We start from the raw sequence: 12,914 nt of genomic DNA on the forward strand, positions 1-12,914 counted from the left end.
GCACCTGGCTGGCTCAGTCAACTCATCTCAGAGTTGTGAGTTCTAGCTCCACACTGGGTGTGGAGCCTACTTAAAAAAAATAAACAAAAACACGGATGATACCAAATGTTGGTGAGGATGTGGAAAAACTAGAACTCTCATACACAGTGGGAATATAAAACATTATAGTTACCTTGGAAAATAGTTTGGCAATTTCTTAAAAAGTAAATGATAAGCTTACCATATGACCCAGCAATTCCACTCTAGGGAATCCTCTCAAGAAAAACAAAAACATATGTCTACACCAAGATTGGTATGCAAATGCTCATAGCAGCTCCAAAAATATTCATAATAGCTAAAAAAAAAAAAAAAACTAGAAACAATCCAAACGTCCATTAGCTGTATGACCATAGCCATACAACAGACTATGACTCAGCAATAAAGAGGCAAAAACTGATACATGCTTCAACATGAATGAACCTCAAAAAATTCTAAGTCAAAGTAGCCAGACCAAAAGACCACATATTTGATGATCCCATTTGTATGAAATGTCCAGGAAAGACAAATTTAGAAAAACAGAAAAGAGATCAGTGGCCTACGGTGAAATTGGGGCTCAATGGTAAACAAAGTATAGGAACTTTGTGGGAGTGATGAAAATTTTCTAAAACTAAATTGTGGCATTAGACAGGGTTTCTTACATATTAACACCAAAAGCACAAGCAACAAAAGAAATATAGGATCAACTGGACTTCCATCAAAATTTTAAAATTTTCTACTACAAAGAACACTACCAAGAAAATGAAAAGGGGCACCTGGGTGGCTCAGTCGGTTAAGCGACTGCCTTCGGCTCAGGTCATGATTCTGGAGTCCTGGGATCGAGTCCCGCATCAGGCTCCCTGCTCAGCGAGGAGCCTGCTTCTCCCTCTTACCCTCCCCCCTCTCATGTACTCTCTCTCTCATTCTCACTCTCTCAAATAAATAAATCTTAAAAAAAAAAAAAGAAAATGAAAAGACTAGGGTAGCTGACTCAGTCCGTAGAGCATGTGTCTCTTAAATCTCAGAGTCAAGAGTTCAAGCCCTACCTTGCATGTGGAGCCTACTTTAAAAAAAAAAGAGGGGCGCCTGGGTGGCTCAGTCAGTTAAGCGTCCGCCTCTTGGTTTCAGCTCAGGTCATGATCTCAGGGTCCTGGGATTGAGCCCTGCCTTGGGCTCCATGTTCAGTGTGTCTGATGGAGATTCTCTCTCTCCCTCTGCCACTCCCCCCACTCACACACACACTCTCCCAAATAAATAAATCTTAAAAAAAAAATGAAAACACAACGCACAGAATGAATATTTGCAAATCATATATCTGACAAGGTACTTATATCTAGAATATATAAACAATGTTGTAAATCAAAAACTAGAAGAAAACCCAATTAATAAATGGAGAAAGGCTCTGAATGGACAGTTCTCCAATAAGCACAAGAAAAATGCTCATTATCTTTAGTCATCAAGAACATGCAAACCAAAACCATGAGATACCACTTCCAACACCCACTAGGATGGCTAGAAAAAATAAATAATTGTACATAAAGGCATAGATGTGCAGAAATTGGTACCCTTGTACACTAATGAGAATATTAAGTGGTGCAGCAGCCTTGGAAAACAAATTGGCAGTTTCTCAAAAAGTTGAACATAGATGTACCCTATGACCTAGCAATTCCACAGTATACCACTAGGTATAAACCAAAAAGAAATGAAAACATATGTCCAAACAAAACTTGTACATGGATGCTCATAGCAGCATTATTTGTGTATTATATTACATATGTACAATATGTATATATATATGTATATATGTATATATACATATTGTGTATAACAGTATTGTTTGCGTAAACCAAAAGGTGTAAAAACCCAAATGGCCATCAGTGGATGAATGGATAAACAAAATGTGATATATCCATGCAATGGAACATTATTTGGCCATAAAAAAGAAATGAAATACTGATACGTGAGGCAACATGGATGAACCTTGAAAACATTAGGCTGAGTGAAAGAAGCCAGACCGAAAAGGATACATACTGTAGGATTCCATTTATATAAAATGTCCAGAATAGAAAATACAGTTAGAAAGCAGATTAGGGGTTGCCTAAGCTTAGGAATGGAGGTGGGGAGGGTGAGAGGGTGATAGGAAAATGTACTGAGTTTCTTTTGGGTGTGATGAAAATGTTCTGAAATTGACTGTGTTGACAGTTGTACAACTCTGTGAATATACCAAAAATTATTGAATGGTGTACTTTAAATGGCCAAATTTTATGTGAATTATACCTCAGTAAAGCTCTTTAAAAAAATAATGAGTTAGTGTGGAACGGGTGCTTTGATGTCAATTAAGAGGCAGGGATAAGAATTTTTAATAATATATCTTTCTCCAAAAGGATTTTGTAGTTTGATCAGGAGAAAAGGAAATAGCCAACGGTTGGCAGATCAGCATATTTCCCTTAGGCTTCAGGAAAGGAGCCTCCCTGCAAAAAAAAAAAAAAGAGAGAGAGAGGGTGGAACCTGACACCCTAGGACAGGGTGAGGGACTGGAGTCTTGAAATCCTTCCCATGGGTGCTAGGGATGAAATAGGGTCTTTTCTTCTCACAGAGGCACTGTGTGTTTGATGCTTCGGAATGGTGTCCACCAGATTGAGAGAGGCAAAGGGACTTTTTTCTAATTCCTTAGCTGGGGCCTAACTTCTCTCATTATTAGCCTATTCCTGCCAGGGTTACCAATGTCCTATCCTCTAACTGACTGAAACAGTCAACACTTTTCATCATCTTTCTGTTTGACCCATGTGGCACTAGAGACTATTAGCCAATAAATAATTACAACTTTTCCTTTAGCCCCCACAGCAGTGAACGCCTTTCCTTCACAATCACTGCTATGCAGTGTGTCTTTCTGCCAAGTAAAAATGCTATTCCACAATTTTACATCTGTTCCTCTCTCTTTCAGCTGTTTCATCTCCTCCTGTCCTGGACATTCTCAAACATCAAATCCCAGGCCTGACCCTTCTCCTCAGAGTCTCCCCGCACCCTCCTTTGATGGACATTTCCATGAGAATTTCATGCCAGCACTTCAATGTGACACAGTAGTGAGGTGGATGGAGAGCACAAGACAAGCATTAAATGTATAGTTTTGGCTTCAAGTCGAGAATAATCAATGGGACAAGATGCAATGCTATGTCAGATGGGCCATTAGGTCTGATAAATGAGAGAACACTAGGGTGGCCTCTACAGAAGTAAAGAGCAGAGGGTGTTCAGTAGTGAAAGAACCCAACAGAGGAGGGAATACAGCACTGCTTGGGGTTTTAGACAGTGAGTCTGGGTACTCCATGATGCCTGGGCTTGTCTTTCCAGCCATCTCTGCTATCAGCCAAAGCATAAGATTTTAATAAAATGTTACATGGCAAAGAAAAATGGCAGGTGGGAAAACAGGAGTGATTTGGGAAGAAGGAGAGGAAGTGAATTCAGACAACTTCAACCACTTCCCAAAGGTTTTCAGGTGTACCCAGGTCTGCCTAAGATGGCTGATGTTATCTGTGCCTCATGGGAGGGGAGAGTGACCCTCCCCCTAGTCCCTATAGGACTACCTATAGGGTAGTCCTCCTCTCAGACACACATATTTACATTATTATTTTATTCTCCTTTGGAGGCCACCTCCAAATCAGGAGTTAGGGAGCAGGCCCCACTATGATTTTGAATTATAAAATAATAAAGTCCCAAATGTCAGTAGCTCCTGGCTGCATGGTGGTAAGAAGTATATAGCTAAGCCTCTCTTGCAGATGATCCAGCACTTATATAGGCCAGACTAGATTGTTCTCCAGCTCTCCTTGTGGCCAGAAGCCAGCATTAGCAGCCTAGGCTACCTCTGCTGGGCCAGAACTAGCTGCCTGAACCAGGAGCTCACAGCACCATCCACTCGCATCACCAAAGCTATGCCCAGGAAAAGTCCCACGCTGCTCACAATAAAGCCCATGGCTTCAAAAATGAACCTGTAAAGAAAGGGAGAATTCTCAGGGGACACTGAGAGTAGGTCTAAGCCTTTTCCCTGAGACAAACCTGCCCACCCTGATGTTCATTCTTTCCTCCAAGCTTCACCCTCCCCAACACCAATACTTCTCAAGCAAATCCACTCACTTGGGGGCAAACACCTTCCAGACCATGAGATGCCTGCGGAGGATGGAGGCTGCCAAGGCACAGGCCAGAATCTAGGGAGGACAGGAAAGGTCAAGTTACTTGGGGAGGAGAAAACAGGTCAAAGGGAGAGTTGCCATAGGCCCCTGTGAAGAATGGGAGGAGTAGGAAGTAGTGCATGTCAGTGGAAAAAAAGCTGGGTGAGGAGTTAGGAGACTTAATTCTTTTCCTGGCCCCACCATGACCTTGGGCAAGCACTATCCATCTGTGCTGATTACACTCAGGCTCTGCCTCCCAGGTTGGGAGGAAGATGTCAGTCACACCTTCTGCCTCTGAATGGAAGGAGGATCCGTGACCACAGCCTGGGAAAGAATCCTGGCCATCACCTCAGTTTTTCCAGTCTGTCCACTAATGGAGGAATCCCCATATGCAACCAGCAGGGTCCAGATCTATCTTATAGGGAGGAAACAATCCAAGACTAGGATTAAGGAGACCCAGGTTCAAGTCTCAATATAGCCCCTTGAGGCCACGGGCTTAGGCAACCATTTTGCTTACCTGTACTTCAGTCAAGGCTCTCTCCCAGGGTATTGGCAAAGTATGAAAGAAAGAATGTGACGTACACAGATGAGGAAAGGGCACTAACTCCGGGATCTCTCCCTGCACCCACCTGAATACCAAGGACAAAGAGGTACTTGAGGCTCAGCTGCAGCAGCGCTGCATTGAAGTGATGAGGTGCATCCCGGAGCCGCATCTCCATCAGTGGCTCCTCCTCCTCCTCAGGCCTGACTCTGGCTTCAGCTTCATTCCTCCCTAGGGGCTGCCACCTCTTCCGGGGCCCTTGATTCTCACAGAGGAAGGGCCAGAGCAGAAGCAATGGGCAACCTACTGCCTCAGAGGAAGGCAGGGCTAGAATCAGTGGAGGACCTAGGGACCAGGCCACCCTGGCCGCCAACCACCCTAGTTGACTGAGGCTCCAATTAGCATTGGCCAAGGGGTGCCAAAGATCCAACAAAATCACATCTCCCCACTCAAATCCAGGAGTTTCCTTTCCTTCCAGAAAGTCAGAGTAAACAACGGAAGCAAGAGAGGAATGAAGTACCTGCAAAGAGGAGATGGGACGCAAAGGTGTTGGCTCCCACCAGCAGAGCAGGCAGCCAGGTGGAGGAGCCATGACCCTCTGGGAATCCCACGAAGGCTGCGTGCCAATGAATGGCTGGAAAGACAGGCTGGTGGCCCATGGAGTAGAAGGTCTGCGTGGCCATGAGGGCCCAAGCAGAGACTGCCTGCCATGGCACAGTAAAAGGACCTAGGGGAAGACAGATACCTCTTCACAGTCACATCCCATTCCCTAAGCCATAGCCTACAGCCTCATGGTCATATACTCCTACTACTTCAGTGCTATACGCACACACATGCCCCTTACCCCAGCCTCCTTACATTCAACACTCTGCTATTCTAATTCCCTCTTTGGCACTAAGCCTCCATTTCTCTAATCTGAACTGTGGTCCATCTCTTTCTCTCATATACACACAGCTCACTACCACATCAGGAAATGCACTCCATGAAGATGCAGCAATCCCATTAAGAAATGAGTCTTGGGGGAAAAAAATAAATTAAAAAAGAAATGAGTCTTGGAGTACTCCTGTCTCCCTCCTTCATGAACTTTGCTGGCCCTGACAGCCAGTGGCAGGGATCAATTAGCTTGGCTACATCAGGAAGACCCTCCCAACTGTGTGAAGAATCAGAGGAGCAACACCTCCCTGAAAACAAGAGGGGCCGAAGTCACATCACTACCATCCTTGGATGAATCAGGGCTGAGAAATGTATTTACCAGGGGTAGTGATGGGTATCCCAGCAGCAAGCAGATGCAGGAGAAGGAAGCTCTGCAGAAACAGAAGCAGGAACACAAGGCTAATGCGCTCTGCGTGCAATAGCAGAAGTGGGAAGGCCAAGAGAGTGAGAGCCGTGACCATAGCAGCTGAGTAGACACTCCCCAGGTGACAGGCCGCCACAGTCAGGGGGCCTTGGGATTTGGTCCTCTCTAGACGGCCCCGGAACTCTTCCTGCATGTGTCGGTAGATTTGAGGTACCACATAATCCAGGTCAGCCCGAGAAGTGGGGGGCCCTGAGAAGGGAGTGAGGACAGTCCTGGTCCTTGGGGCACCTGTCGTAGCCTTCACCAGCACAGTCACGGGCCTCCAGAGCAGCAGCATGAGCCCTGAAGCAGCCAAGCCTGCCACAGCCCTAGGCAGCACAACAGATGCCCCAGCAACCAAGGCCCTGAGACGTGGGGGTGCTTCATCTGCCCCCGATGCCAGTGCCCAGTAGGCAGCAGTGCCCAGTGCCATTAAGGGCAGCCCCCAGCGCACAAAGAGCACAGAGGGCTCAGGGCTCTTGAGATTACTATAGCGGCGAAGCCACAGGCGCACGGCAGCTAATAGGGCTACCAAAGCCCCCACACAAGCGCCATACCACAGATTCTTGGCTCGACCACCCACCATGGATGCCAAGGGACTCAGCCAGGGAGAGGAATGGCAAGCAGGTGTCTCTTCAGGGCAGCGATGAAAAAGCCCAGCTAGCCTTATACATAAAAGCAACCCGACTCCAAGTCCCAGAGCATGTGTGCCATTGTGCCGCGGTGGGCCTGTCGAGGCCGAAAAGCAAAGGCGGGGTATTGTGAGCAGCTTAGGTGGCAGCAGCTTGCCCTCCCAGTGAAGCTGGGCAATCAGGAGCAGGATGAGTGAGCCCAAAAGGAAGGGGGTGGCCCTGGCCTCAGCTACAACAAAGCTATCAGAGAAGAAAGCAGCAAAGCGAATGAGCAGAAATAACAGGACAGGCCCAGGGATGGGAAGCAGGGCTACCAGGGGCCTCCTGGACCCCCAGCCCGCCCAGGCTTTCCACAGAAAAGGCAGGAGTGAGCCCGCTGCAGCCATGGCCCCTAGAACCACTGGATCCAGCTTCAGCCCAGAAGTTGTCAAGAGTCCAGCACACACTATGGTACCAGCCAGACCACAGGCCATGAGTGTTAGGAGGGGGCGGAAGCAGAAGCCTGGGGATGTTGCCCACTGGGATACCAGCAGGCAAAGAAAGCAGGCAGCAGCCATGAGAGCAGCACCCCCTGCCATGCGACCCAGAGAGAAACGAGCCCAAGACTGAATGCACATGGCCCGAACTCCCCGCAGGAACTGCTGCAGCTCAGTAATCACAGTCTGCAGTGCTGCCTCAGGCCCCTGGGGCCTCTGCAGGAGCCGCTGGTAGTCAGCAGAGGCCTTGTTGAAAAGGGTCTGCAGCCGATGAAGCTCCTTAACTTGAAGGTCCTGAGCAGCAGCTGAGTAGGTGTGAAGAAATCGGGATACCTGGCAAAAATGGTCAGAGACCAAGCGAAGACATCAGAGATATAAACCAGGACAGAGGCAAGGATAGGTGTATCTAGAAATCAGGGATCTGAACTCTGTCCAGGACAGGGAGGAAGGGAGGGATAATGGAAGGAGGACATGGCTATGGAAAGTGGGATTAACACTGAACAAACGACAACGGAGTGATCATTATGCTTCTCCTATGCCCACCCTAGCTCTGTCACCTGTAAGCCCAGCCCACCACCTACCTGCTGGGCATTGAGATGGAGAGCCGAGGCTTGGGCCAGAGCAGAGGAGTGAGACTGGGAGTCTTCAACCTCTGAGAACAGCTCAGCCATTACCTCCCCGATGTTCCCAAATGGAATGGGCAGGCCCAGCAGCAGGGCCAGCGTAGGCACAAGGCTGATTTGAGGAACTATCTCTGGCTCCTAGAGGAAAAGCAGAGGGGCCAATGGGTTCACTAGAGCTGAGGTCAGGACTTGGGAGGGAAGACATAGGGACCTAGGTAGGAAATGAGTGGGGGATGCCCAGAGTCATGAATTTGGGGGCCTAAAATGGAGGGAGCCACAAAAATGCTATGATCATGACTCAGTTGAATACCAAGAGACCAGACAAAGCACACCCCAGGCCTCACCTCTGGTGGGGCACCAGGAAAGAGGGCTTTGGGACTGTAGAGAAAAAGTGCAGCCGAGATCTCCAGCTCACTGTCTCCTCCATGGTCCCCAGTCATGGTCATCCCATGGTCCCCAATCACGACCAGCAGTGTGTCATTTTCCAGACGCTCCACAAGTCCCCTGAGGGCCAGGAAATATGTCAGGAGGTAGGAATGGATAAAGATTTTCCTGGGAGACCCATTCACCCCCAGCCATAACTTCCATTAGGAGGGCCTAGACATGTGGCAAAGAGATACCTCTTCAATCATGACCCTACTGCCCAAAGCCACATGCTGAGTTACTCAAGATGGATGAGGCCCCTAGCTTCAGAAAAATGCCTAGTAAAGACAGAATTCAGGAAAAAAGAGGCTCCAAGATAAAGACTTTTTCTCTTGGGTCAATATATCCTAAGATTCTCAGACACAAACCCCCTCCCCCAGCCAATATCCCACACTCACTGGATCACCTGGTCCATTTGGCTAAGTTTCTTGGCCATTTCAGGGTGATGAGGGCCATACTTGTGGCCACAGTGATCCACGCCCAAGAAGTGAGCAATCAGCATATCCCATTCACCACTGTCCACTGTGAAAGGAAGAACACAGCACAGGGGACTAAGGCCCACTCCTCATCCCCAGCCAGACTCTGACACTATGTGAAGGGACACAATCCCAGGCCACTGCACCCATGGGAGGCTTAGAATTTGTGACCCGAAGCAGCCCTCCCCAGCTCCCAGTCTTAGGCCTGCATCTGGCCCCATGCTCACTGGTTGGATAGAGGTGTTCCAGGATGCCATTGTCCACTGTGTGCAGGTCTCTGACATTGAAGGATGGGAAGAAGAAAGCTTGGGAGAAAGCTCCAGGAAAAAGATCTTTCCAGGTATCATCTCCCATGAAGACCACACGCCTTCCTGCAGGGACATGAGAGTAGGTCACAGCCTGAGCAAGAGTCAAGGCAGAGGGAAAAAGAGGAGGCCCTTTAAAGACTTATCAGAAATCTCAACCATGCACTCAAAGGCACAGCAATTCCATCCAGCAACTCTTTATCCTTCAAGGCCTAAAATTTTCTGCCAGGAAGCTTTCCCTGATAATCATACTTTCCCCAATAACCAGACTTCTCACTTCTTGTTTCTACAAAAGGCTCTGCTAGTTCTCAGTCCCTGGCTATCTTTGCTACACTGTTTTTCCTGAGTATATGCTGTTTTTTTCAAGTCAGGGTGTGGACAGGGCATGGACCCTGTGCACTCTCCTCCAAACTTGTGAGAATACCAGACTCACACCTTCTCCTCTTCATTGCTCTACTGCCCCTGAGAGCTCCCCAAAAGTAAAACCAACACTCCATGCAAATTAAAAATTCCAGAAGGACAAAGCCCACACCTGCACTTGCTGCACGCAGGGCCCTGGTCTCTTTCTCTTCCCCCGTCCTCCCACAGCATAGTATAGCATGCAGTTGAGCACCCAAAGTTCTGGCTCTCTGACTTCTACAGAGAAAATATGCTATGGTATTCCTGGCCTCCAAAGGGGCCCAAACTAACCTGCACTGGCGAGTTGCTTAATGAGATTGTCTTCCACTATGGCATGGCTAGCAAAGTTACTGCCGGCATCGATGAAGGTAGGCAGTGAGCCTGTGGTGAGGGCCTTGAGGCGCTGCATGGTGGTGGTGGGGGGATCAGCCTTAGACTGGTAGAGCCGGGCATGGTGGGGCTGAATCTCCAGGATCCTTTGCAAGCAGTTCAGTTTGCCCAGGAAGGGCAGAGAGACAGGCGGCTCTCCAGGACTGTGTGAGGGCTGGGGCTGAGCAAAGTCAAATCGCAGAGCATCTATCAGTACCAGCACAAGCCGAGAGAATCGAGAAGCCATCCAGCAGGCCCCAGGCTTCCCTTGGCTCCCCCATGGCAGGGACCCAGGGTCTGGGGGCTCTTGGCAGCTGCTATGATTGGTGAGTTCCAAACGGGTGAGCAGGAAGCCACTGGTGAAGAGAGCAATGCCAGCGTAGAAGAGGAAGCAGACCCAGGCCAGGAAGAGCAGCACCGAGATCTTCTGCATCCTGCTGGTAGCAGGGAGGGAATTCATCACTGTGGGGTTAAGAACCAATGGATATTCTGGTCCCTCGATTCAAAGCCCAGCTAGAATCACTTCCTCTTGGAAGCCTTCCGGAAGATAAACAGCCCCATAGCCAACCCAATACAATGTTCCTCTCCACCAGTTATACCAGTGTTTCTGAAAGTGAGGTCCGTAGACTATGGGCATCAACCTGGAGCAGCTGTCTAAAATGCTTATTTCCAAGGCCCCACCCCAGATCTACTTAATCAGGATCTTTGGGGGTGGAGCATAGGGATTTGCACTTGTACTCCCGGAGATTCTAATGATGAAAAGCACAGTCCACGAGGGAAACTTATTCCTAGTGGTAGAATGCTCTCTGACAGCTCATTTTTCCACCTCTCTCCTTGCCAATCTCAACACCCTGGGGTGGCCAGGACTCGCAGCCGCAGGGGAACCCGGGCCGGACTGACGACGCCGCCTGGTGGGGACCAAGAGGACCAAGGGGAGGAGTCACGCTCCGCTTCCAGATGGCCAGGATCGCCAGGAGACCGGAGTCGCGACCTACCCCGCGCAGCAGAGTCGCAGGGTCTAGAGCCGGTGGGGCCTCGCGGGGACCTACACGTCCGGACGGCTCTGCTTCCTCTGGTGGATACCCGGCCTTCTCTTGGGTACCCTGGCTTCGGTACTTGGCACGCCAGGCTGCGAGCTGCCGGGGATGGTTCCCTTCGGGAAAGGGGAGTGAAGAGTACGGAGTGCGAGATTTTCGGAGACCCCGGCTCACCTTGAACGACGCCCGGAAGCGCAGCGGCAACGCCAGCACACGGGCACCATAGACAAGCGCACGCCGGACAGAGCGGCCTGTGGGGGCCTCAGCGCCACCTGCCGGCGCCTCCGAAGAAGTTCGGCAGGAAGCCCTGGGCGGGCCACAGACGGAGAGTTTGATGAGAGATCATAGTGACTTAGGAGAATTAGGGGCAAGGAACTAAGCTAAAAGAGGTCAGGGAAGCACTGGTCATTCTTGGTTAAGACTAAGAGCGGCCTTTTGGAATCAAACTTAGCTTGAATCCTAGCTCTGCCACTCACTAGCATTATTGGGCATTGCCTCATCTGTAAAGTAGGGATAAGTAATATTCATTTTCTCCTTTTTGCTTAGCTGACACCAACTGATAGATTTTATTATTTCTCCTCTTCACATCTTTCACTGTATCTTCCAACTCAGTAATTGAAAAAATAATCTAATTTAAAAATGGGCAAAGGTGGGGCAACGGGCTGGCCCAGTTGGTACAGCATGCAACTCTTGATCTTGAGGTCATGAGTTCAAGCCCCACATCGGGCATGGAGCCTACTTTTAAAAAAATAAGATAAAATAAAATTTTTAAATGGGCAAAGGAGGGGTGCCTGGCTCGCTCAGTGAGAAGAACATGCGACTTTTGATCTCAGGGTTGTGAGTTTGAGCCACGTTGGGCGTACAGAGTACTTAAATAAATAAAACCTTAAAACAAAAACATGTTTTTAAAAAATAAATAAAATAAAAATGGGCAAAGGATCTGAATAGACCTTTCTCCAAAGAAAATATACACATGACCAATTAACAGGAAAAGATGCTCAACATCATTAACCATCAGGGGAATACTAGAAATACCGCTTCATACTCACTAAGATGGCTAAAATAGAAAAGACAAATAACAAATATTGGCATGGATGTGGAGAAATTTGAACCCTCATACACTGCTTTTGGGATTATAAAATGGTGCTTTGGAAAACAGTGTGGCAGCTCTTCAAAAGGTTAAGTATACAGTTACCATATGCCCCAGCAATTTCACTCCTAAATATAAATCCAAGAGAAATGAAAAGCTTATATCCACACAAAAACTTGCACATAACAGTTCATAGCAGCAAAACAACCCAAATGACCTTCACTGATGATAGATAGATAGATAAGATAGATAGATAGATAAACAAAATATGGTATATCATACAATAGAATATTGTTCGGCCACAAAAAGGAATGAAGTACTGCTACGTGCTATTACATGGATGAAACTTAAAAATATTGAGTGAAAGAAGCCAATCACAAAATAGCATTTTATATTATTCCATTTACATAAATACATAAAGCTACAGAGACAGTAAGTTAGTGGTTTCCTAGGACTGGGGGAAGAAAGGAGTGACTGCTAATGGATACAGGGTTTTAGTGGTGGGGTAGGGATGAAGAAGAGATAATGAAAATGTTCTAAAATTGTGATGGTTGCACAACTCTGAATATACTACAAATTACTGAGTTTACACTTTAAATGGGTGAATTGTATGTGAATTACATCTTAAGGAAAGCTACTATTAAAAAAATTTTATTTATTTATTTATTTATTTGAGAGAGACAGAGATAGAGCATGAGTGGTGAGGAGAGGGAGAAGCAGGCTCCCTGCGGGGCTCAATGCGACCCCAGGATCATGACCTGAGCCAAAGGCAGACGCTTAACCAACTGAGCCACCCAGGTGCCCCTCAGTAAAGTTACTGTTAGAAACAAAAATCCTCTCCGCTGGTTTCATTTCACAGTAAAGCCCAAGTTCTTATAGTAGGCCTACATGGCCCTACAAGTCTATACACCAGCTCTGGCTTCCCTCTCTGATTTATCTAGCTGCCACTTCTTTGCTTCCTTAACTCTGTTCCATCTACTGTGGCTCTTTCGCTCTTCCAGTTATAATGGCCTCAAAGGCCATCGCATT

General features: G+C 47.8%; 1 protein-coding gene across 3 annotated transcripts; it reads right to left on the reverse strand.

The window, feature by feature from the left end:
* Positions 1–1,308: 1,308 nt before the first annotated feature.
* PIGO (phosphatidylinositol glycan anchor biosynthesis class O) lies at positions 1,309–11,037 on the reverse strand. 3 transcript variants are annotated; one of them, XM_088018842.1, is made up of 11 exons: positions 10,970–11,037; positions 9,681–10,192; positions 8,913–9,056; positions 8,608–8,731; positions 8,131–8,290; positions 7,745–7,924; positions 5,972–7,496; positions 5,240–5,446; positions 4,808–5,025; positions 4,144–4,214; positions 1,309–3,998 (listed from the first exon to the last, which is right to left on the reverse strand). In XM_088018842.1, exons 1-11 carry the CDS (start codon positions 11,017–11,019, stop codon positions 3,869–3,871), a joined length of 3,321 nt encoding a protein of 1,106 aa, XP_087874968.1. In that variant the 5' UTR covers positions 11,020–11,037; the 3' UTR covers positions 1,309–3,868. The 3 variants fall into 3 exon arrangements, with proteins under 3 accessions (XP_087874968.1, XP_027970971.1, XP_027970970.1); XM_028115170.2 differs by lacking the exon at positions 10,970–11,037 and adding an exon at positions 10,754–10,828 and having other exon boundaries at positions 9,681–10,195; XM_028115169.2 differs by lacking the exon at positions 10,970–11,037 and adding an exon at positions 10,754–10,826.
* Between the last annotated feature and the right edge of the window lie 1,877 nt (positions 11,038–12,914).

The sequence above is a fragment of the Eumetopias jubatus genome, unplaced genomic scaffold (assembly GCF_037043125.1).
Source record: "Eumetopias jubatus isolate StellerSeaLion01/CBP00866 unplaced genomic scaffold, mEumJub1_p1.0 scaffold_15, whole genome shotgun sequence".
NCBI lineage: Eukaryota > Metazoa > Chordata > Mammalia > Carnivora > Otariidae > Eumetopias > Eumetopias jubatus.

What these genes read in the sequence shown, in the direction of transcription:
- PIGO (XM_088018842.1), bottom strand. Translation starts at nt 11,019, where the DNA reads ATGGTGCCCGTGTGCTGGCGTTGCCGCTGCGCTTCCGGGCGTCGTTCA. An exon ending in TTCCTGGTGCCCCACCAGAG is followed by an intron (nt 7,925 to 8,130) that starts GTGAGGCCTGGG and finishes CTTTTCCTCTAG; the next exon opens with GAGCCAGAGATAGTTCCTCA. An exon ending in GATACCCATCACTACCCCTG is followed by an intron (nt 5,447 to 5,971) that starts GTAAATACATTT and finishes GTCTTCCCCTAG; the next exon opens with GTCCTTTTACTGTGCCATGG.